This window comes from Geotrypetes seraphini, chromosome 2 (assembly GCF_902459505.1).
Source record: "Geotrypetes seraphini chromosome 2, aGeoSer1.1, whole genome shotgun sequence".
Classification (NCBI taxonomy): domain Eukaryota; kingdom Metazoa; phylum Chordata; class Amphibia; order Gymnophiona; family Dermophiidae; genus Geotrypetes; species Geotrypetes seraphini.
In genome coordinates, this window is record NC_047085.1 from 183,641,922 (window position 1) to 183,667,854 (window position 25,933).

A 25,933-nucleotide genomic window follows, 5' to 3' on the forward strand; every position below is an offset into this window, starting at 1 on the left:
CAGAAAAGGGCCTAAGGCCCAACAAGTCTGCCCACTCAAATAACCCTCCCCTCTATGTTCCTCTTTGAAGTGAGCCCACGTGTTGATCCCATTTGATCTTAAAATCAGTCACGTTACTGGCCTCAACTACCTCAAGTGGAAGATTATTCCAACGGTCGACCACTCTTTCGGTGAAGAAGTACTTCCTAGTGTCACCATGGAATCTCCCGCCTCTGATTTTCAGCGGATGCCCTCTTGTCGCCGTAGGGCCTGTAAGGAAGAAGATATCTTCTTCCACCTCAATGCGGCCAGTAACGTATTTGAACGTCTCTATCATGTCACCCCTCTCTCTGCGTTCCTCGAGAGAGTAAAGGTGCAACTTACCTAGTCGTTCTTCATAAGGGACATCCTTGAGCCCTGAGACCATCTTGGTGGCCAATCGTTGAACCGATTCCATTCTTAGCACATCCTTCCGATAGTGTGGCCTCCAAAACTGTACACAGTACTCCAGATATGGTCTCACCATGGACCTGTATAGCGGCATCACCACCTCGGGCCTTCGGCTGACAAAGCTTCTCCGGATGCAACCTAGCATTTGTCTAGCTTTAGATGAGGCTTTCTCCACCTGATTGGCTGCCTTCATATCATCACTAATGATTACTCCTTACACATCCAGGGTGGGGGGAAGGGAGGGAGGGATATTTTGAGGAATTAAACTATATAAGTATAATATTGGTAATAATTAATATGAGTTAACATGTTATAATAAGAGAAAGGGGAAAAATGGTTATTTTCTTCTTTATTTGTCTATTAAGGTGCATTTTATTCAAACGTTTAATGTTATTATCTGTAATGCACTGACAATTTTTTGGAAATTCAATAAAGATTTAAAAAAAAAACAAAACCATATTTGTTCTCAAGCTCCATAGGTAACTGAACACACTTCATCTTTTGTAATTATTTTATTTTCTAAACCGCATAGAACTTAATGGTATTGCGGTGTAGAAGTAAGTTTTTATGTTAAGTTATGCTAAAATTGGCAGAAATAGCAAAGCTGAGGTAAACCTTGCTCAATTTTCAAGTTGTGATTATTAATATTTTATTATGCTACAGAGTTATGTGAAAGATGAAAAATAATTGAATTGATGTTTGAAAGTATTAGGTATAAGGCAGCATTATTGTAAATTTGGGCAAAAATATGCATTAGGGATGTCCTGAAAACCTTAACTGTTTGTGGCCCTCAAGGACTGAACTTATTTATTTATTTGCTCAATTATTTAGCCCGTCCTCCAAAGGAGCCCAGAACAGGTAACTAAATACATCCACAATATAATTGAGACAGGATAGAGATGACATAATTTACAATATTGACCTGACAATAAAACATATACACTAAGCAGCATCTGGTGAGAGTAGGTGGCGTAGGTGCATTGACTCTGACTTGTGGACCTCTGTCTTTTACTCTCCCAGTATGCCAGACTTGTAGATATCATAGAGCAATGTTTTGTCTTATCGCTTGATTTATAAGTTGCTATTCAAGAAATCCATCAAAACAAAGTAACACTGCAGGAAACATTTCAATCTTCCCCAAATCGAACAACCTTCTAACCAAATTATCTATCTTATAATGACCCTGATACAATGTCTAGATCTCCCCCAAAGTAACCCGCTCTACTTTGTAATATTCCTGGAAATGTTTAGATAACTTCTTATGTAATCCGCCTTGAACCTCAAGGTAATGTTGGAATAAAAGTCACTAATGTAATGTAATATCATGATGTAGCTGTTAGATAGAGATTGCAGAAATGCTTGAAACATCTATGATTTGCATTTATGTATTTTTATCCACTGCTCTACAAATCAGCTGAAAACCACAGACTGTATTTCTAATATTTTTTAACTCTGCTTTCTAACAGTGTTGAACAATCCTCTCTGGTCTTGCTGTCCATAAGTGATTCGGAAGTGGATAACCTGAAAGAAGGAATAAATTTCATGCGGAATAAGAACAATGGGAAAAGTTACATTCTGTACAAATATGGAAACTTGATGAGAGCCTGCAAAAATATGTGCAAACATCAGGGAGGGCTGTTCATTAAAGACATTGAAGATCTGTCAAACCGGTATTGTTTCAAAGTTGCTTCCTTGTTTTCATCTGTAGGTGTTAGGGCTAGATTCACTAACCTGACTTCCGGGTCCGATTCCAGCAGGCCTGACCAATTCACAACAGCCATATATTGTAATGAGGGTGAACAGAGGAACGCCCCCCCCCCCTGCCCACACGGATCGCTAGTGTGCGATCCTGACACATGTGCAGACCATCTGCTTTCCCTGCAGATGATCTGCGCAAGCGTTTTGTGTCTGTTTTTTAAATTTATTTTGATGGTTTGTTTGTTTTTTTGGGTCCCGACTCTCCTGCTCTCCCAGGGAAGGGCTATCCATGGTGGCAGCAGCCTCTTCCCTTTCGTCAACTGTCAGCTGGTCATGCCCTGCTCACTGCTGCCTTCCCAGCAGTGCAAACCCGCAAGTTTAAAGCGGGGCTGCACTGCGGAGTGCAGCCCCGCTTTAAACCCGCGGGCTCACACTGCAGGAAAAGCAGCAGAGATTCGGGGCTCGAAGCAGAGAGGACATTGGGGAGAAAGCAGGGCTGGAAGATTGGGACTGGACAGGCTTCCATGTTGCTTGCAGAAACACCCCCCCCAAGACTGACAGCATCAGGCATGGCTGGAAGATCAGGGCAGAGTGCAGGGCAGCAATGGAGCAGAAGAATTGGCAGAGACGTGTGCGACTAGTCCCCAGCAGTTGCTTCTTCTCTTGATCGGCCAGCCAAATCGGTGTCCCAAATTTATTTTGTGAATGGGGTCCCTGCCTACTTTGCATGCTATTCCCCTCATTTGCATGTGCGGATCTGAAGCGGATCACAGGAAAGGTTAGTGAATCGGGCCGGAGGGAAATCGGATCGCAAAGGGGTCGCAAACCAATTGATACACGATCGGCTTGCTTTATGTATCTAGCCCTTAGTGTTTTAAAGAAAATTAGCATGTTTCATCAGGGCTTTGTATGGACACTCTGACTGCTCTGGCTGTAATATTTATATAGAAACATAAAAAGAAGGCAAATAAAGGCCATATGGCCTATCTAGTCTGCACAACCATGCCATCCACTATCCCCTCCTCCCCTTGGAGATCCAATGTACTTGTCCCAAGATGTCTTGAATTTAGATACACTCTTCGTCTCCACCTCCTCCACCAGGAGGCTGTTCCAAGCATTCACCACCCTTTCTGTGAAAATGTATTTTCCAAGGTTACTTCTAAACCTATTCCCTTTCACCTTCATCCTTTACCCTCTTATTAAGAACATAAGAATTGCTGCTGCTGGGTCAGACCAGCGGTCCATTGTGCCCAGCAGTCCACTCATGTGGCGGCCTTATGGTCAAAGACCAGCGTCCTGAGACTAGCCCTAAGCGAGTACGTTCTGGTTCAGCAGGAACTTGTTTAACTTTGTCTTGAATACCTGGAGGGTGTTTTCCCCTATGACAGACTCTGGAAGAGCGTTCCAGTTTTCTACCACTTTCTGGGTGAAGAAGAACTTCCTTATGTTTGTACGGAATCTATCCCCTTTCAGTTTTAGAGAGTGCCCTCTTGTTCTCCCTACCTTGGAGATCATGTCCCCTCTCAATTTCCTCTGTTCGAGGGAGAAAAGGCCCAGTTTCTCTAATCTTTCACTGTACGGCAACTCCTCCAGCCCCTTAAGCATCTTAGTCGCTATTCTCTGGACCCTTTCGAGTAGTACCGTGTCCTTCTTCATGTACGGCAACCAGTGCTGGATGCAGTACTCCAGGTGAGGGCACACCATGGCCCGGTACAGCGGCATGATAACCTTCTCTGATCTGTTCGTGATCCCCTTCTTTATCATTCCTAGCATTTTGTTCGCCCTTTTCACTGCCACCGCACATTGCACGGATGGCTTCATCGACTTGTCGATCATAACTCCCAAGTCTCTTTCCTGGGAGGTCTCTCCAAGTACCACCCCGGACATCCTGTATTCATACATGAGATTTTTGTTACCTACAGGCATCACTTTACACTTATCCACGTTGAATCTCATCTGCCATGTTGATGCCCATTCCTCGAGCCTGATTATGTCACTTTGCAGATCTTTGCAATCCCCCTGCATCTTCACTACTCTGAATAACTTCGTATCGTCCGCAAATTTAATCACCTCGCTCGTCGTACCAATGTCCAGATCATTTATAAAGATGTTGAAGAGCACAGGTCCAAGCACTGAGCCCTGCGGCACCCAACTAGTGACGCTCTTCAAGTCTGAGTATTGTCCATTTACCCCCACTCTCTGTTTCCTATGCTCCAGCCAGTTTTTAATCCATGTATTTCACCCTCGATTCCATGGCTTGCAATTTTCCGAAGTAGTCGTTCATGCAGAACCTTGTCAAACGCCTTCTGAAAATCCAGATATACAATGTCGACTGGGTCGCCCTTGTCTATCTGTCTGTTTACTCCCTCAAAGAAGTGCAGCAAGTTCGTTAAACATGATCTGCCTTTGCTAAAACCGTGCTGATTGGTCCTCTTCAGCCTGTGCCCATCAAAGTAATCAATGATGCGGTCCTTTATCAGCGACTCTATCATCTTTCCCGGTACCGAGGTTAGACTCATCAGTCTATAATTTCCCAGATCTCCCCTCGAACCTTTCTTGAAAATTGGCGTAACATTTGCCACCTTACAGTCTTTCGGAATCTTTCCCGATTTGAGCGACAGATTGGCTATTAGTTGAAGCAGTTCAGCTGTGGTCCCTTTCAGTTCCTTGATGACCCTTGGATGAATGCCATCCGGTCCTGGGGATTTATTGCTCTTAAGCCTATCAATCTGCCTACACACCTCCTCTAGACTGACCATCAAATCTGTCAGCTTTCCGTCTTCATTTCCAGCATATAGCCTGATGGGTTCCGGTATGCTGTGTAAATCTTCTTCGGTAAATACAGAAGCAAAAAATGTGTTCAGTTTGTCGATGATTGCTTTGTCTTCCTTTAGCGCTCCCTTTATTCCATGGTCATCCAACGGTCTCACTGCTTCCTTCGCGGGCATAACGAACGGCTTGAAGTTCTTCACCTCCTTGACTATTTTTCCCCTCGTAGTCTCTTTTTGGACATTTTTACCGCCTTATGGCACCTGTGTTGATGTTGCTTGTGCTTGTTCCAGTTTTCATCCGTTTTTGACATTTTCCATTTCTTAAACAAAGTTTTCTTGTCTTTGATCGCTTCCTTCACCTCTACAGTGAGCCACGCTGGTTCTTTGTTCTTTTTCCTCTTGGATCCTTTGTTGATACGTGGTATATGTAGATTTTGCGCCTCGGTGACTGTCTTTAAAAAGGGACCAAGCTTGCTCTAGCATTTTTACAGTGCCTATCCTCTTCTTAATCTTCTTCCCCACCATGAGTCTCATCCCTTCGTAATTTCCCTTTCGGAAGTTCAGCGCCGTGGCCGTGGTTCTAGACTGATGTTTCTTCCCAGGTCGAAGCGGATCATATTGTGATCGCTGTTTCTCAGTGTCCCTTCTACTTCTACACCTTGTGCCGGTCCTCGCAGTCCATTTAGAATTAAATCTAGAATTGCATTTCCTCTCGTATTTTCCTTGATGAGTTGTTCCAGGAAGCAATCACCTATAGCATCCAGGAACTTGGTCTCCCTACTACAGCCGGAGGTGCCTAGGTTCCAGTCTATCCCCGGATAATTGAAGTCACCCATGATAACTGCGTTGCCTCCCTTGCAGTTGCGTTTAATCTCATCTGTCATTTCTCTATCAATTTCTTCAGACTGCCCTGGGGGTCGGTAGTAGATGCCGATCTTTGTTTCCAGTCCATTTGTTCCCGGAATTTTGACCCATAAAGATTCTAACTTATTCGTCGGTTGTGGTGTGTTGTATCCAGTAAATTCAATTCCCTACTCTGTCTCTGCGGTATAGTTTGTATCCTGGTAGCACAGTGTCCCAGATGTTTTTCTCAGTACACCATATTTCTGTGATGCCGATGATGTCCACGTTATCTTTTTGTGCCATAGCTTCTAATTCACCCATCTTATTTCTTAGGCTCCTTGCATTCATGTACATACATTTGAGTTTGCGGCCTGTTCCTTTCTTGCATTTCCTTCCCTCTTGTGTCCCTTTTGATCTGTCATGCCTGTGATCCGGTGAGTCTTCTCCTCTATCTTCCTGCACTGTATCCTCCGGGTATACCGGTTCCCAAACCGTCGACTCTCTCTCTCGGTCGACTGTCGGTTTTCCCCTCCTTTCTAGTTTAAAAAGTTCTCAACTTTTCTCTTGATGTTGCTTGCCAGAAGCCTCGTTCCGTCTCTGCTGAGGTGGAATCTGTCCTTTCTATATAGCTTGCTCTTCCCCCAGAACATCGCTCAGTTGCGCACGAAGTGGAATCCTTCTTCCTCACACCAGTGCTGCATTCATGCATTGACTGCTTGCAGCTCCATCTGCCCTGGGTACTGGCAGGATCTCCGAGAATGCTTTCCTCTGTGTGTAGGAATGCCCCACAATAAACACACATGCAATCTTAGAGTCAGGAGGAGACGCTTCAAATGAATGGTCTCTCCCTCTTTTTATTGAGAATCATATCTCCATTAATTACTTAGTTAATGCTCTACAAGGTTATAATTTCATAATGCATTTACAGTGAGGATTAAACCATTGTTTATCTATATCATGTGTGTCTCAAAGCTACTAACTCACGTGACATATGAATACATAATAACAGTTATAATAAAGTGATTTCCAATGTGTACCTTTCTGATATGTCTCAAATCTTACTATACAAAATTTCGACTGTGGCTAAGATGGTACCACTGAGGTCCGTGAGAAAATAAGATATTGCTTACTTTGAAAACGTTTTGAGACCTTCCATTTCATGTGTTGAATAGGGTCAAATCTTACTATGGTATGTGACAGTCCAAAGGTTATAATGCATGCTTCTTAAGCTCTCTTGATTAGCCTTGCTCAGGCAAAGTCTGATTGTTGCCCATATAAGGGATGCTTAAACAAGATAAGAGAAAAAGGGTAAATGTATGGTCAGGTTAATATGTGGCCAGAGTCAGGGATGCCTCAGCATTCTGCTCAAGGTGCAACCCTTGTCCTTGCTTGGAAAGTATACCTGGCAGGAGGGAGAGGGAGAGGAAATGAGAAACAGGGCCTCAGAACCAAACCCAGGCCTAGATCCACACACAGGCACAGATCTGCACACAGGGTCTAGGTCGGTGTGCCGACCCAGCCTGCGCTCAGAACCGCCCGCGTGCGGACCCCGCCAGTGTTCTGATGCCCTGGATCAGAACTTATCAGATCTCCATCCCTACATCTGTGTTCTTGTCTTCAGCTTCTTTCCTAGCATCCAGAACTAGTCCGTCAGTACTTCTCTGTTGTAGTTCCTGCTACTCACGTTGTTCGTCCCCACATGGATCATCACCGCCGTATCTTCTTCTTCCACACTGTTGATGATCCTGTCAATGCGGCTCATTATGTCTTCTACCTTGGCTCCTGGTAGGCAGGTCACCAGTCTTCCTCCCACTATGTGGCTGTCGACTTGTCTGATGACGGAGTCCCCCACGACGATTGCTGTCCTCTCTATCTCCTCTTGATTCTCCAGCCGCAGATCTGTGTCCCTGGTGTATGTCCATCTCTCCAGCCGTAGGTCCATGTCCTTTGTTCCCATCCATTTTCTCTCATCCTGGCATCGGCTTGCACTGGGCTCGTCTTCTTGTGGGTTCTCTCCGCTGCTTACAGATATCGCTGCTGTGTCACCCATTTCTTCCTGGTGGTTGTCTGTCAGATGGTCCACACTCTCTGCATGTTTATCTCGGCAGTTCCACTGTTGCTGGTGATTCTCCACGGCCTCCCTGTATGCCTCCTCTATGAACTTCTCCAGCTCTCGGATTTCTTCCTCGATGGTGTTCTCTGTCTTGATGTTCTCTGCATCTCTGTCTTCCTGAAGTTCCCTGCATCTCTGTCTTCCTCCTCCATTGCTTGAAGTGTCTCCAGTTCCAGAATTCTGCCCTCAAGGAGTCTGACTTGTTTCTTCAGGCTCTCCAGTTCTCCACATCGAGCGCATAAGTAAGACCGCCTCCCAGAGGGGAGGTAGTTATACATATGGCAGACGGTGCAGAAAACTGGATAGCTCAACATCCTGCTTCTCTTTACTGCTTCCATTGCTGCCCGCTTGTCGGTCTGCTGTGGCTGTCCCCTGCGCCTGCTGTGTTCTAATAAGGGAAAAGATCCCATTACTGTGCACTTAAAAAATCCAGAATAGAAAACTGGAAAAATACTTAGCTCTAACGCCCAGAGGTTACTGCTGCAGCTGTGTTCATGATACCGGTGTCATTCTTCATCAGCGATCAGACTCCATGGAATTTTCATCTCTTTTGCCAGCTCGTTTGAGCATGATTCTGCAAAGGCTGGGTGCAGAGCCTGACAGGGGCGGAGGGAAGGGGGCTCGGTGAAGAGCCTGACATGGGGAGGGAGGGAGAGGGGGGCTGGGTGCAGTGCCTGATAGAGGGGAGAAGGAAGGGGGCTGGGTGCAGAGCCTGATAGGGAGAGGCTGGGTGCAGAGGGTAGGGAGTTGGAATTTGGGAAGGCATGAAGGACAGATGCTCAGGGGGTTGGGAAGACAGATGCTGCACATACTGGAGAGGGTTGGGAAGGATAAATGCAGGGGCTGGGGAGGTAGGAAAGGAAAACAGGTGGAGTAGTGGTAAGGGAGAGAAAGAAATGCTGCCAGTGGGGGAGGGAAAAGGAACAGAGAATTGTTGGACATAGGTGTGTGGCATGAGAGGGAAAGAGAGATGATGTATATGGGGAAAGGAAGAAAGAGGGAGAATTGGACATGATTGTGGTGGAGAGGAGGGAGGGAGAAGTGTTACACTGGGAGGGAAGAGAGATGACCCAAAGAAGGGAGATATGTCAGACCACTGGAATGGGAAGGAGAGAGAGAGAGATGCCAGACCACAAAATGGAAGGGAAGGAGGGGAGAGAGAGATGCCAGACTGCAGAAAAAAGAGGATAGAGATGTTAGACCTCGGGAAGAGGGAGGGAAGGAGAGAGAGAGATGATAGACCATGACAGAGGAGAAAGATGCCAGACCATATGAGGGGGGAAGGGGAAAGACAGATGTCAGACCATGGGAGAGCAATGAGATGGTGCATAGGGATGGAGGGGAAGGGGAGAGAGAGGGAGAAGATGGTACACAGCAATGGGTACAGCAGGGAAGAGATAAGAAGAAATGCTTCTTATGGATAGATGGGAGTAGGGGAAAAGAAAGAGGGAGGAGATGGTAACATGGATATATGGGAAGGGAAAGCATGGAAAAGTGAACTTTGAGAAGAAAGCAGAAAAATGGAAGAAAGTTTAATGTTAAAAGTTTTTAAATGTCCTCATAAGCTCTTCAGTAAGGCGCCACAACAGCGGTACAACATCGCTATAAAGGTGCATGAATTTTAATCATAACACATTGCATGGAGCAAGGAATCTTCCTTCTACTGGAGTGGAAAATGTAATAGCCCTACAAAAGCTGTTTAACTTAGAACACTTATCTGAAAAGGTCAGTTCACGGCTCCAACACAGTGTGTTTTGCGAAGCTACATCAGGAAGCCGGAAGGATAAGCTTTTTGTATTGATTTTATTTGCAGTGTGCAGTGCCTGAGTCCTTTGGTCTACACACTTGATGATGAAAAAAGACGCAGGTGTGTAGATCAAAGGAAGGAGGCACTGGGGGCACTAAAGACATGGGAAGGAGACACTGGGGCACTAAAGACATAGGAAGGGGCACTAAGGACATGGGAAGGAGGCACTGGGAGCACTAAGGACATAGGAAGGAAGGAGGGAATAGAAAGGGATAATTGTTGGGCCTGAGTGCAGAAAAAAAGAAATGAAAGAAAGGATACACAGTCAGAAGGAAATGCAACCAGAGACTCATGAAATCACCACACAGAAAAGGTAAGAAAAATTATTTTATTTTCAATTTAGTGATCAAAATATGTCATTTTTGAGAATTTATATCTGCTGTCTATATTTTACACTATATTTGTTTATTTTTCTATAGTTACTGAGGTAACATTGCATATTTTAAAGTCATCTGCCTTGACATCTTTGATACCCCCCAAATATAAATGATAATTAACATTTTCTTTGCATATAGTGAGCTTTGTAGTTTTTTAAAAAATGTTATAGTTACCATTATGAATTAATAAGATATTATGTGTACATGAAAAATGAATGGAAGAAATTGGGGGTGGGATTGGGGTCAGGGCTATGGCGGGACTGACAATTAATAGATGCCCCCTTTTGATAAAAATTAAATGGTCATGTTAGGCATGCTCTGGTTCACAGAGAGCTACAGCCCATCTCCCTCTCTAGGAGAAGAGGGTGGGGCAATGAATTACTTAAGGAGAAAGCTTTGAATTAACAGGGGAGTCAGGACAGGGGGCAGGAGGAGCCACAGGTAGCTGAGGGGATTGTGAAATGGCTGAAGAGGAACCGCTGTTGGGACCAGCTATACAGTGCTCAGAGTTTGGAGAACTGATGGAAACTGGTGAACCCTCATTACAACTGCCATTGCCACAGGACTGCATGGAAATTGAGTTCTGAACCAAGAACATAAAGAAACATTGATTTTTTTTTTTTTGCAAGTAAGCACTGTGGGAGGTTTGGGGTTTTTTTTTCCTCTTGAAAGAAAAAAACACTCCTTTCCTTACAAGGAAAAGAAGGAGGCATGTTTGTTTGCATTTGACTTTCTTTTATTGGGACTTTTTTTTCCCCCCAAGGCTGGTTAAAGCCTAATGAAATTCAATGTTTTTTTAACCTGTTCCCTGCTCCTCTGGGCTTCGAAGGGAGCCGCGTTCCACAGCAGGAATTTCTTTTCAAAAGGCCAGTTAGGATCTCTTCCTCTGCTCTGCTGACAGTGGCTGGCCGCAGGGGTGCCTGTCCCAAACCCAACAAGCAGATCTTGGGTTCATGACAGCCCTATAAGCTGTGGCAGGAAGTTATTTTTCAAGAGGCCGGTTAGGACCTCTCCCTCTGCTCTGCTGACAGCGGCTAGTCGCAGGGGTGCCTGTCCCAAACTCCTGGCAAGCAGACCTCCGGTTTGTGACAGCCATGGAACATATTGTTCTTATGCTGCTTGTTCACACTTTTTCCATTACAGGGAATTATTCACATAAGAACATAAGAATAGCCTTACTGGGTCAGATCAATGGTCCATCAAGTCCAGTAGCTCATTCTCACAGTGGCCAATTCAGGTCCCTAGTACCTGGCCAAAACTCAAGGAGTAGCAATATTCACTGACCAAGGATGAATGAAACAGTTCAATAGAGTAACAAATATACTGAGTACTGTAATTCTTCTAGTTTAGTGCTAGGGGAAGATTCTCAAAACTTGCTGGTAAAATCCGGTGAGTTGATTTAGTGCCCGTAGTACAAGGATCTCAAAGTCCCTCATTGAGGGCCGCAATCCAGTTGCGTTTTCAGGATTTCCCCAATGAATATGCATTGAAAGCAGTGCATACACATAGATCTCATGCATAATCATTGGGGAAATCCTGAAAACCCAACTGGATTGTGGCCCTCAAGGAGGGACTTTGAGAACCCTGCCGTAGTAGGAGCTATTGTATGGAGAATCGAGGGATGTCTACTCCCTCCAGCTGGCAGGCCCACCAAAGTGGTAGGCCTTCCCCTTCCTGGTGTATTCTGGGATGCATCAGGGAGGGGCTTAAGGCTCTAATTGGACGATACCTGTGGTCCCTCCCATAGAATCACCAGCTGCAGGATGGAGTGGGCATCCCTCCTGCCGGGGGTGTTGTGGATCACCGGTGGTGGGATGGGGTGTTGTGACAAATCCAGAGCTAATTCAGAGTTTTTGTCTCTGAATAGCCAGGATTTGCACTATGGCAGGTATGTAGTCCTGTTCCTTTAAGGCAGAGTGCTGTTAGAAGCAAGGGAAGGAAACCTGCCAGAGAAATGCCTGAGTCTGCTTTCCTGCCCTGGGGTAGGGGGGGCGTGGCTTAGAGCTCCTGAAAAGCCAGCTCAGATTACAGAGAGGAGAGACAGGATCATGGGAGGCAGAGCTACAAGAACCTCAGAGACCAGGAAGCTGCAGAACAGGAAGGAAGCTGGGGACAGGGCAAGGAGAGTTGGTCTGAGCACAAACAGACCAGGAGCCCAGCTGAAGTCCAGTGTGAGTGTCTTTCCAAAGATTTCCCTTCTGACTGGGACATGCAGGAAGAGGGAGAATCTCCTCTCTTACAGGGTCAGAGTCTCTCCCACAGCATGAAGCTATGGAGATTGGTACAGGCTTACCACTATTTCAGGAACCAGCTGAAGCCATACAGATCAGCTAAATCTGTAAGTTTGGATTTGCATTTAACTTTCCTGCTTGCTGATATTTGGTTCTTGTTCACTGTGTGTGAAAGCACAATACTTTTGTAGAGTGTTACTAAGAAGAAAAAGAGTTTTGAATTTTGCCTTACATTGAAATCAGTTTCTTTCCCACATTGGTGCTGATAAGTGTGCTACTTGCAGTTGGGATTAGCTCAGCAAGGTTTCCACGGCTACTGCAAGCAGAGCTGGAGCTGCAAGCTGTATGTCTCAGGCTAGGTTACATGCTGTTAAACTTACCTGTGGCTCTACAATAAGATATTCTCTGTCTTCTAAAGAATTGCCTAAAGCTGTATTTCACCAACATAATTTTGCTAAAAGATTTCCTGAGCAAAGTGGATAGAAACTACCTTATCAAACTCAGTTTATCAGCACAGCAATTAAGATCTGCTAGAAATTATAGCCAAGGAGTCATTGGTTATTGTGAAACCTTTTATTTTGGCTTTTTGCTTTTCCGTTTTTTTTTTTTTGTTTTTTTTTACCATATCAGTGCAGTAAACCGGATGTTAAAATTATAAAGAAAATGTACTCTTATGCAAAGACTATTACCAGTGCATAAATCCTGGACTATTTGGTTGAATGCATTACATCAGAGGTCTCAAACCTGCAGCCTGGGGGCCACATGCGGCCTGCCAGGTACTATTTTGAGGCTCTCAGTATCTTACCATTGTCCTGGAACATTTCCCGCCTCACTGCTGTAACTTCACGCAAGCGCTTTCCTGCATCTTTCTGCATGTTGCACTGCTTTCAGCTGTGTATAGCTGAAATTATCAGAAGCAATTAAGGAAATATTTATAAACTATAACGAGTTTTACCTCATGCAAAGTTGTTATTTCTTTAATAAGACATTAGCTATTTTTTCTCCAAATCCAAAATGTGGCCCTGCAAAGGGTTTGAGTTTGAGACCGCTGCATTACATGAACCTTGCTTGTGGTGTATGCAACAAATATTACCCAAGAATTGAAGCTAATCTGGCCAGTGGCCTGAATAAACCTTTATTTTGTTCTGAAGCCATTCTGACTGGGTGTCTGTTTTGGAAAGACTGCCTCTCTTACCTGTACTTGCACTATAAGGCAGTCACCTAGGTTGAATAAATGACCAGAGGGGGACCCTTAAGCTATAGAGGACACGCTGGGGAAAATATTGCCATGGCCCAAATGCCCTAACCAAGTCAGTTAGGTGTCTAGAGGTGACAGTGTGCGTCCCTCCTGCCCCCCTTTCTTTTTGTATTTAGTTGCGGGGAGGGGGGGTCTGAACTGTCAAGCCTTACTTTCCTATCACTGCCTAAGCTAATTAGCGCTGAGGTACTGACTGGAAAGCAAGGCTACGACAGCTGTCAGAAAATGTTGCCCACAAATGTGGCACAACGAGGTTAAGGAATTACCTGGTGATGATAGAGAATCACCTGGAGTGCTCCTTTAAATATTGATGAGCCCATATTACTACCATTGTAATATTAATGACCTTATTGTACTACATTTGCATGGCAGAGTTGGAGACTGCTAGGAAGCTCGGAAATGGCTATTCGGATAATTGGCCGGTAAAATTCTTGCACGCTAACTAAACTGGTTGGAACCGATTTAGCGACCATCGTTAAGGGCATGGTAAATTTTGAGAATCCTCCTCTCGGTATCATTTAGTTTCCTGTCAATATATTGTATGAAGTACTTACTCAAGATTATATCTAAATAGACCCTTATGTAGTATCTTTTATATTGATCCAGATAGTTTTTATACAACATGCCAAATGTCTAACATTGTACATTGGAACCATTCTGCCATTAAAAATGACAATCTATCAGCAAGAAATTTATTTTGTGATTTTTTTTTTTTCTTACAGGTCTGTTCGTTGCACCAAACATAACTGGAAGTTAGATGTGAGTACGATGAAATATATAAACCCACCAGACAGCTTTTGCCAAGAAGAATTAGGTAATTCAATATAAAATTCTACCCCTAGCAGGAGGTAGAAACAACTGTAGAACTCAGCTATACCCCTACTTCAGCTCTCAATGATGTACTCCCCTACATGGCTTTCAATTACCACCTGAGCCCTCAGCATTGAACAATTTACTCCTCTTCAGGGCAGTAGTAATTCTGGAGGGCCTCCCATTTGGTGAATATTGTTTCATATAGGAGAAAAAATAAATGTGATTTTCTTCCTATATGAAATCCTGATAGATAGCAGCTCTAACATTTGTTTCTTTTGTTACCCCCATGATAGGGGAGAATGTGGTGCAGTGATTAAAAGCTACAGCCTTAGCACCCTGAGGTTGTAGGTTCAAACCCACGCTGCTCCTTGTGACCCTGGGCAAGTCATTTAATCCCCCCATTGCCTCAGGTACATTAAATTGATTGTGAGATCACCAGGGCAGAGAGGGAAAAATGCTTGAGTACCTGAATAAGTTCATGTAAACCGTTCTGCGCTCCCCTGGGAGAATGGTATAGAAAATTGAATGAATAAATAAATAAAATACTAGAATTAACATTTTAGAAAAAGCAGTTGTGTAAAAATGGGGAAAGAAATCCTAGCTTGGTACCATTTCTCAACATTTTGAAAGCAACAGACCTACTATCACTGCTGCAGCTGGCCAAGAAACTCACAAAAACACAGATGCAATCACTTGACAGTACTAAGACACATCCTATGCTCAGTTACCATGATTAAAAGCAGCCTAAATGATACAATAGAATCATTTAAATACTTCCAAACTATAAACTCACAGGAGGCAGTTTTAAGGAAGATCTGAGATGAGGTTAGAAGGAGATAGACCCAGCAGTAACCTAGGGAAATATGTTTCTTTAGAGAAAGGGCATTAGATGAATGGAGTAGCCTTCTAATGGAGTTGATGAAAACAAGGACAGTGTCTGAACTCAAGATAGTATGGGTGATGCATAGAGAATCTTGAAGAGGAAGTGATTGTAGGGCTTTGGAGTTGGTGTGGAAGATCAGATTGGATGGGCCATATGGTCTTAAACTGAAGTCATTTTTCTGTGTTTCTATACTGTAGGGACTTGGGCAATCTCCAGCAGACAAAAAAGATCTTGGAGAAAGCCAGTATCCTATACATCAGTGTTTCTCAACTTCTTCAAGCCAAGTACCCCCTAAGTCTAACAAATATCATCTGAGTACCCCTGACCAAGCTCCGCCCTGGGCCTCACCCCCATAATAATAGTGCTAATTGTAATGCAATTTCTTCCATCTATTTTTCATATACACACAATATATTTATTCATTTATTCAATTTTTCAGGCCGTCCTCCCAAAGAAGCCCAGAACGAGTTACAAAGTACATCCATAATAATCCAGACAGAATAGAGATGACATAATTTACATAAATTACAATATAGACATGACAATAAAACATATGCACTAAGTAGCATCTGGTGAGATTAGATAGCGTGTGTTGACTGAGTGGCATTTCTGAGTGAATGACTTTAAGGCACTGGGTTGGTAAAGAGGAAGATTTTCACGGCCTTCCTAAAGTTCCAGATTCAATCTAGTGAACTGACAGATGGAGGGATTGTGTGCCAAAGTTTGGGTATGAAATGTGAGTAGGAGTGTTTGCAGGCAGTTTCCGTTTTAAGGGAGCGGCCAGGAGGTATGGTCAGTCGTTTTTCTCCTTGGGACCTCAGTGGTCGCTTTGGGAAGTAGATTTGTAGTTTAGTTTTCATATAGTATGGAATCATTTCATGGAAGGTTTTGAAAACGAGGACCAAGGCCTTATTAATACATAATGGTAACCACAAAATTAAAAATAAAACAAAGTACACTGTAGCTTTTGAGGAAACATCAGCAGAGTTGGATTGGAATAGTGATGATAGTATGTCTCGAAATCAGAAATTTAAACCAAATTTTTGCCAACATGACAAAATGCTGCGAAAGGATGAATGAGAGGAAATCGCAGAGGTTCAACTCATCAAACCAGTACAGAAGGGATGAAAACCAGAAACAAGCAACAGTGCTAACTATTTCAGAGGAGAAGCTTACACATAGAAACATAGAAATAGACAGCAGATAAGGGTCATGGCCCATCTAGTCTGCCCACCCCAATGACCCTCCCCTACCTGCCCACCCCAATGACCCTCCCCCACCTGTCACTGTGAATAGATCCCACATGCCTATCCCATTTGGCCTTAAAATCAGGCACGCTGCTGGCCTCAATGACCTGAAGTGGAAGACTATTCCAGCGATCAACCACCTTTTCAGTGAAAAAGAATTTCCTGATGTCACCATGCAATTTCCCGCCCCTGATTTTCCACGGATGCCCCCTTGTTGCCATGGGACCCTTGAAAAAGAAGATATCTTCTTCGACCTCGATGCAGCCTGTGAGATACTTGAATGTCTCGATCATGTCTCCCCTCTCTCTGCGTTCCTCGAATGAGTAGAGCTGTAACTTCTCTAGCCGCTCCTCGTACGGGAGGTCCTTGAGTCCTGAGACTATCTGGGTGGCCATTCTCTGAACCGACTCTAGCCTCAGCACATCCTTACAGTAATGCGGCCTCCAGAATTGCACATAGTACTCTAGGTGAGGTATCACCATGGATCTATACAATGGCATAATGACCTCAGGTTTACGGCTGACGAAACTCCTGCATATGCAACCTATGATTTGCCTTGCTTTGGAGGAAGCTTGCTCCACTTGATTGGCAGTCTTCAAGTCTTCACTGACGATCACCCCTAAATCTCGTTCTGCTTCAGTTCTTGTTAGGATCTCACTATTAAGGGTGTAAGTCCTGCATGGATTTTGACTGCCCAGGTGCATGACTTTGCATTTTTTGGCATTGAAGCTGAGTTGCCAGGACCTAGACCAGCGCTCCAGTAGAAGTAGGTCGTGCATCATGTTATCGGGCATTGAATTACTGTCTGATGTGCTTTTGCCCACTACATTGCTTAGTTTGGCGTCATCGGCGAATAATGTTATTTTACCTCGGAGCCCTTCCGCCAAGTCTCTTATATAGATGTTGAACAGGATCGGGCCCAGGATGGAGCCCTGAGTCACTCCACTGATCACCTCCGTCGTTTCGGAGGGGGTGCCATTTACCACTACCCTCTGAAGCCTACCTCCAAGCCAGTTCCCAATCCATTTCATCAATGTGTCACCCAATCTCATCAACATTACAAGTGTTACAACTTGAACTCAGATTTGTACCATCAATAAGAAGTGATCCATTTAAACTTCGGGTAGCGTTCCTTAAATTTATATGAAAAATATGGTGATGCATCAAAACTGCGCAGGACATTAGCTCGTCGCCTTAAAACAGTTCCTGTTAGCATTCTGATGGGGGTGTGCAGGGGGAATCCCCCCACTAAACTTACAAGTGTTCGCGCTCAGGTTTGGGAGAGGGGTACCCCCCACTACACTGCAAGTTACCCAAAAACCGGAGCGTGAACACTTGTAAGTTTACTGGGGGATTCCCCCCATACCCCCAGTCACAGCCCTCACAGGAACTGTTTTAAGGCGGTGTGCATAAGTCCTGCGTGGGATTGTTGGCGCACCAATGTTCTGCATGCTTTCATTACGGAACCAAAAATACAGTTGTCTACATACAGAATCTTATTTAAATTTTTTAAAAAAGTAAAAAAATTCAGAAATAAAATGTGGGATAAAAATGGAGGGCATAACAATAAGTCTCAAAAAGGGTACAATAGAACCAAATAGCAGGTAAGTTGAATGCTTCCTTAATCATAGTTTAAAAGTTCAGTGTACTGTTCTTTTTATAATGTTATAGGGCCAAGAAGATGTAGATTGTGCTTGTGAATTGACATGTTAGTATGCGATACAAATAAATGGCTTTTTTTTTTTTTTTACTGTACATAGGTTAAACTTACCTTGCTAAAATGCATGAATCTCTAGGAAATGTTTACTTTGTAAGAAAAGATTCGATGTACACTCACATGATGGCTGATCAATGATGCATGATATTAATTGAACACTATGGGGATCATAATCGAAACAGAAATACAGTGGAACCTTGGTTTACGAGCATAATTCATTCCAGAAGACTGCTCGTAAACCAAAGTGCTCGTATATCAAAGTGACTTTCCCCATAGGAAGTAAGGGAAACTTGCTTGATCTGTCTCCCCCCCTCCCCCGAGACCACCGGCGCTGTTCCACACACTCCCCACGTGCTCACTGACCCCTTCACACCATCATAAATATTGGACTAAAAATGTATATACCTGCCTCAGGAACATTAGCACCTGGCATAGGAAAGCCTAGCAGAGCTGCACAGAGGTGGCTTAAGTAGTCTGGGAGGTAGGCTACTGGACCATAGAGAGGACGCAGGCCCATAAGTCACTACATTAATGGTGCAAAATGTAAGGCCACCAAAACTCTACTGTACTGCCATATAGTTGCCTCCTACAGTGGCTTCAGCACAGTGAGGGGAAGGGAGGTCAGTCGTCCCCCTCATTTCACCGAGCAGATCCACAAGAAACTTTTTTCTTCAGTGGGAAGCCCCGCCCCTTTCTTCCCGGAGCAAGCCATATTGCTTCAGTCCTTTAAAGGGCTTTGTTACTCCTGTGTATAGCTTCAGCACAGTGAGGGGAAGGGAGATCAGTCGTCCTCCTCACTGCACTGAGCAGATCTACCAGAAACTTTGTTCTTCGGTGGGAAGCCCCACCCCTTTCTTCTCAAAGCCAGCCATCTTTCTTCAGCCCGTTAAAGGGCTGCTGAGCAGTTGGGCCCCATTGTGCGGCCGTTTGTGCGGACCAAGCAGGGCCAGGCCTAAACCATGGCTAGAACCCCACAAGACCCCCAGGCAGTCAAATACACCGAGCCCCATCTCAGTTATCACACTTATATTTCCCATAATGGCTTTCCACATCCCTGTTATCACAGGCCAGGGCCGCTATGGAGACCTGACAAACTGTTTTCACACAAGACAAATAGCAGTCAGAACACCCCAACTGCATAAAAATTCTGACAAACTCCATCTTAGCAGCTCTAGTTAACGCCAGATATGTAAATGGCAAAGACCTCATCCTTCTAGAAGCCATAACAGACAATAATAATAACAGTTTATATACCGCAGGACCGTGAAGTTCTATGCTGTTTACAATGATTAAAAATGCTGACAAAGTTGAAAACTAGTGACTAACAGCACTAGTGATCCGTTATTGTAGGAAAGATTGTGGGAGAGATGTTTTTAGGTGTCTCCTAAATTCCCCATAAGTATTAGTAAGCATAAATAATTGTTCCAGATCTTTACCCCATAATGCTGCCTGATATGAGAAAAAAAAACTGACAACATACCCATTTGGTAGCAAACCACAGGCAAAATCATCATTATGACCATCTGAATTCTACCCCCCCATCCCCCCACAACAAATGTAATGGATTCCATTGCTCGCACATTTCTGCTACCTTAAGCAATAAGGATCTTTCATTTACCTTTATCGTTTCTTCCGACGTTTTCTGAACCCAAATGTCTAAATATTTTATACCCTCTTCTTTCCAGAGAAAAGGGAAAGTATCAAACAATCCTTTTGGACAGTGAACGTTTAATGGAAGAACCTCAGATTTACTCCAATTTATTTTATAACCAGAAAATTTACCAAATTTTTCAATTAAATCTAGTAAATGTGGAATGGTAGTTTCAGGATTCCTCAAATGAAGCAAAATATCATCTGCATATTCAGAGACTTTGTATTCCTGACCTGCATAAGGAATACCCTGTATTTCCTCTGCCTGTTGAATAGCCAATAACAAGGGTTCCAAAACAATATCAAAAAGCAAAGGAGATAATGGACACCCTTTTCTAACTCCCCTCTCCAGACCAAATCGTTCTGAAAAATGATTATTAATATATAACCTGCAGAAGGGGAACTATACAAGGTTTGAATCATTTGTATAAATCCTGATCCAATACCAAACTAATCCATTGCTTGATACATGAAGGTCCATTCCACACGATCAAAGGCCTTCTCTGCTTCCAAGGATACAGAGAAAGCCGGATCTTCCATAGCTTTTGTTAAATTTAATATGTGGAAAGCCAGCCTAGTGTTTGAAGAATGTCTTTGAGCAACGAACCCCGTTTGGTGCATACCAATAATATAAGGGAGAGCCTTGGCCAAGCGCTGTGCCAATAACTTAGCCAACAATTTACCATCTACATTAATCAAAAAAATAGGCCTGTAGTTTGAAACCACCATGGGATCTTTATTTGGCTTCGGCCAAACAATAGTCAAAGATTCTGCCATAGTACCTGTAATACAACCTTTAATCAGTTGAGCCTGATATAAATTTAATAGATGAGGTAATAGGGTAACTTGAAATGATTTGTAAAACTCTACAGTGAAACCATCACCACCTGGAGCGGATACAACTCTAAGGGACTTCAACGGATACAACTCTAAGGGATTTCAACGCTGCTTGTAATTCTTTTAGTGATATAGGTGCCTCTAGACTTCCTTTTATATGTTCGGGAATTTTTGGTCCCTCAATCAACTTTAAAAACAATAATCCATCAAGTTCTTTATTTGAATAAGACTCAGAAGAATATAAAGCTTTATAGAAGTTCAGAAATTGCTTTAAAATATTTCCAATTTGAGAATGAGTTTCACCCTTCTCATCTTTAGTCGCAACAATTTTTACTTTTCTTTTTTTTGCTTTAAGATAATTAGCTAATCTTCCCGCCTTATTCGAGTTTCCATCATACAGAGCCTGTTGAGAAAACAATTCTTACCTAGCCAATTGAGAAGAAATCTCATTATATTTATACTTTGTTTTTAAGAGGGCCTATAAAGTAATTTGTTCCCATTTCATTGCCAATTTGGACTCTAAATCCTTAATACTATGTTCTAAATTAGTAAATTCCCTTTTAAGTTGTTTCCTAATATGTGCCGAATAGGAAATGATTTGCCCTCTCATGGTAGCTTTAAAGGCATCCCACAAAGTTTCTAACGAGATATCCTCTGAAACATTAAATTGGAAATACTCATTCATTTTTAATTGAAATTCTTCCATAAAGTTTGAGTCTGCAAGCAATGTATTATTGAATCTCCACCCAGGTCTACTACTATCTTGTTCAGCAAATTTAAATTCAATCCAAACGCTACCATGATCTGACAAAATAATTGGATCTATGATGGCTTTTGTTACCTGCTGAACTAATTGATCTGAAACAAAAATATAATCAATTCATGAAATGATTTATGAACATGAGAATAAAAAGAAAATTCCTGAACATCAAAATGAAGGATCCGCCATATATCTTTCAATCCACATGATTGTACCAGATTGTCTAACCCTAATGATTTTAGAATTTTATTAGGATTTTTATCCAACATTGGATCCATTACAGCGTTAAAGTCCCCCGCCACAACTACTTTACAATTAGCCAACGGTAGTACCTACTGTCGAAGAGTTTTTTGAAAAAGTCAGCTTGGTTTGAATTAAGGGCATAGATGTTGAAAAGTGCTAGCGTATCATTCCCCAAGCTCACATTCACATGAACTTATCTGCCCAAGGGATCTGCCGAAATCTAATTGAATATAGCCGAACATTTCTTATGTATCAGGATAGCCACCCCTGCCTTCTTACCCACTGCTGGGGCAAAAAAACAATACTTAACCCATTCTCCTTCCAGTTTCCTTGATTCTGTAGCAGATAAGTGTGTTTCTTGTATATAATATATATATACTTCTTGTTGCTTTAGGAAATTAAGTGGGTTTTTTTTCTCTTAATGGGGTGGTTAAGCCCATTGACATTTAAAGAGAATAACTTAAAATGCACTTTTAACAAAATATATATTCTGATAAATCAGCTGACTGTATAATAATAATTGAGATGGATAACCTGGACATACAGATGGATAAACTGGACATACAGATGGATAAACTGGACATACTGGCCTCACTTGTGTATGCTGGACACTAACCTATATTTTCCCATAGCCTAAACCAGCTTTTCTTTCAGATGGCAGGAGGAGGATGGGCAGGGGAGGGCTTCAATGGCTGGGAAGGTGTAGATGGGCTGGAGTAAGTCTTAACAGAGATTTCGGCAGTTGGAACCCAAGCACAGTATCGGGTAAAGCTTTGGATTCTCGCCCAGAAATAGCTAAGAAGAAAAAAAATAATAATAATAATTTAAATTGAATCAGATTGGGCAGACTGGATGGACCATTCGGGTCTTTATCTGCCGTCATCTACTATGTTAGATGGCCCAGCCTGTACCTTGCTGTCTGTGAACACATGTGTCCTTTGAAATGCTAACCCAGCTGGCCTTTGTTACAAAGTTTCTGTCTCCATTCCCTGCTGGGAGGATACTTCTCCAAGGTTCTGCTGAGCTGTTATCAGTGCTGTATGACTTCACATATGCCAGGCACCCTGGAAAGCCATAAAACATTTATAACAAGCAACATTCCCTGCAGGATGAAAGAGATGTAAGAGACGTAGGAGCCTGATACCAAGACAGAACTCTTACCCAAGCTGGACATTTGCTGCCTGTCTCTGAAGCAAGTTATGGGAACCAAGCACAGCTGGGATGTTGGAGATCACCCTTGCCAACTTTCTGCATAAGACTGTCTACAAGGATGCCATCCTGAAGATACACAGAATTGTAAAACCACAAATTAGCATCTGCAAGGTGATAAGGATCTCAGACATGGAGGAAGAAAGTTCACCAAGAATTCTTTGTTTCTGTTCGGGCCCCCCTCCTGGGGGGGGGGGGAGTGAGAGAGGCATGGACTGGGGGGAGGAATAGTTAGGTATACATTTTTGCACCAATAGGGAAGTACATGACCAGAGTTCGGGGATGTGCTTTTTTGGAACGAAGGAAGAATTTCTCTGTATAAAAAAATGTGCATCACAGGTAGAACCAGAGAGAGATTCACTTACTTATGCTACGGGGAACTGCTAGCCCCCTGCTAAGCATATGAGTGCAAGTTCTACTCTTCATTGCATATTCTAAATAGAGAATGACACGGTGACGGTTTACCCGCGGCCACCGCATTTAAGCCGCGGGTCACCGCCGAAAACGGGGAAGAAAACTAGCAGTCGCTGCGGTGACGGGGACAAGGCCATTCACCGACCGCGGAAACGGTGAACAGGTTTGTCCCCGCGGGCCAATGTACCCCCTTCTAGGAACCGCTATTTACCTGTGTTTCACCGTGCTCCTCATTTGTCAGATCAACCCTTCCTGCCAATCGCAGCAGAAGGGTACCCAACCCCTCCTGCCGGTCCTCCCAATGGCCTCCCCTAAGATCGCCGGCAGGAGGGTACCCAACCCCTCCTGCTGGACCCCCCCCAATGAACCCTCCCACCCCGGAACCCCCTTAGTCTTACTTTCCAAGTTGGACCGGACAGCTCCTCGCTCGTCTGGCCAGCAGGCCTGCCTCCGTCCAAATGAGGCAGGCCCGCCCCTCCCCTCCCCTGCCTAACCCACAGGATCCTAGGGCCTGATTGGCCCAAGCACCTAAGGCCCCTCCTATAGCGGGAGTGGCTTTAGGTGCCTAGACCAATCAGGCCCTAGGATCCTGTGGGTTGGGCAGGGTAGGGGCGGGCCCGCCTCATTTGGACGGAGGCAAGCCTGCTGGCCATACGTGTGAGGAGCCGTCCGGTCCAACTTGGAAAGTAAGACTAAGGGGGTTCCGGGGTGGGAGGGTTCGTTGGGGGGGGGTCCAGCAGGAGGGGTTGGGTACCCTCCTGCCGGCGATCTTAGGGGAGGCCATTGGGAGGACTGGTAGGAGGGGTTGGGTACCCTTCTGCTGCGATTGTCGGGAGGGCCGTTGGGGGGGTCTACAGGAGGGGTTGGGTGCCCTCCTGCCATGATCGCTGGGGGGAGGGGAGACTTGCAGCCGTAGCCGCGGTCACTATGCTAATCACGGCAGGGAGATCTTTGCCGCGATTAGGTACAGCGGCCGCGTCTAATTACCATATAGGCTAACATTGTAAGCATTTAAAGTATATGTCGTGTTTGTTTTTGCATTGCTAGCCCCAGGGGTGGTGGAAGATTAGTGATTGAAAAACTGTATGAAAAATAACTATTTTAAATTTAGTGATCAAAATGTGTCAGTTTTGAGAATTTATATTAATTAATTTTTTCTCTGCGTGTTTTGTTTTTGTATAGTTATTAACTAATATTTAACTAAGTTTTAAAGTTTTAAAGAATGTTTCCTTTATACGTAAATAAAGAAAAGTGAATGGGATTGCAGTGGCGGTGACGGGGCGGTGAATGGGGTGGCAGTGGCGGTGACGGGGCGGTGAAGAGGATGGTGAGACGGGGACGGGGCGGTGACGGGGATGGTGAGACGGGGACGGGGCGGTGACGGGGACCAAATTTTTCACCGTGTCATTCTCTAATTCTGAACTGACAATATATTTCTTTCTGCTATGCCTTTGCTGCTGTAATTTTGTAAGTTTTTATACTAACAATAAACAAATATTGTCTGTTTTTGGAACATACAATGCTGTCTCGTAGTCATTCCAATGAGGTAAAATAAGCAGCATTTACTTCATTATACATAGCCAGGACCTCCCTTCCCCAATCCAAACCTCCCCTCCCTCCCTAAAATAATTCAAACACTTGGATGCAAGTATTGGATTAATAACCACCAAGCCTCCCCCTTGCCAATTAACCAAACCTAGCCCCAAAAATTCATATATTTTCAAATACAGTATTGTATCATAAATAAAAAGTAAATCAATATGTAACAACATAATAGGTATAAACATTATAAGAAATACCTAACCATCAATCAATTATCATTTAGACAACTTCCACCTGAAACTCATAAATAGTTACATTTTAAAATTCAACTTCCCCTCTCTTATAGAAGTACAATGGTATAACAAACCCATTCAGCTTCTATTTTAATTATTCAAATTTTACTTTTTCTGCATTTTTTTATATATTTATATATATGAAGTTAACAATCCCTAAAACCATACCCACCCTCCTCTCTATTTCCCTATTCTCCCCTAACTTAGATTCCCCATATTAATTATAATGTGAACAAGCAAACTGTAATTTCATAATAATCCTAGACTTCCCTCTTTTAATATAAGTTTTTAAGCATATATTCCTATTTGCAATATTTTAGTAATGTTTATTATAATAAATTAATTCATTGAGAAATACTTTTTACTTATTAATATTAAATCAAAAACTTAGAAAAATTAATAAAAATAATGAGTGCTTTCAATTTCATATTAAGTCATGGGACCTGAATGAGAACTAATATATTCCTCCAGAGCTGATGGATCATCATAGTTTATAGTTTTATTTAAATGAGTCACATTCATGATAGCCGGATACAGCAATCCATATCTGGCACCCATTTGTTTAAGTGGCTCTCTTAAACTCAGATTTTTTTTCTTTTATTAGCAGTGTTTTTTTGCAAAGTCTTGGGGGAAAAAAAAGACTGGACTGTTTCCATTTGATGTTCCTTTCCCGTTTGACCTTATTGAGTATCTTAAGGGCATGCTGGAATCTTAAAAGTTTGAAGATTATTGGCCTCGAACCCTAGGGTGGCCCAGACCTTGCTGACAAATGGTGGGCCTTTTCTATTTTGAATGGTA

The 25,933-nt window shown here is 43.3% G+C and overlaps 1 protein-coding gene across 1 annotated transcript in view; it reads left to right on the forward strand.

Annotated features, from left to right (window-relative positions):
- The first annotated feature begins 9,921 nt into the window (after positions 1 to 9,921).
- The window catches only part of LOC117355695 (cytidine monophosphate-N-acetylneuraminic acid hydroxylase-like), a 102,593-nt gene continuing 86,581 nt past the window's right edge, over positions 9,922 to 25,933 (forward strand). The window contains exons 1-2 of the mRNA XM_033934623.1: positions 9,922 to 9,974; positions 14,250 to 14,341. Of these exons, the coding sequence (XP_033790514.1) occupies positions 9,937 to 9,974; positions 14,250 to 14,341 (130 nt within the window). The 5' untranslated portion in view covers positions 9,922 to 9,936. The remainder of the gene's footprint in view (positions 9,975 to 14,249; positions 14,342 to 25,933) is intronic.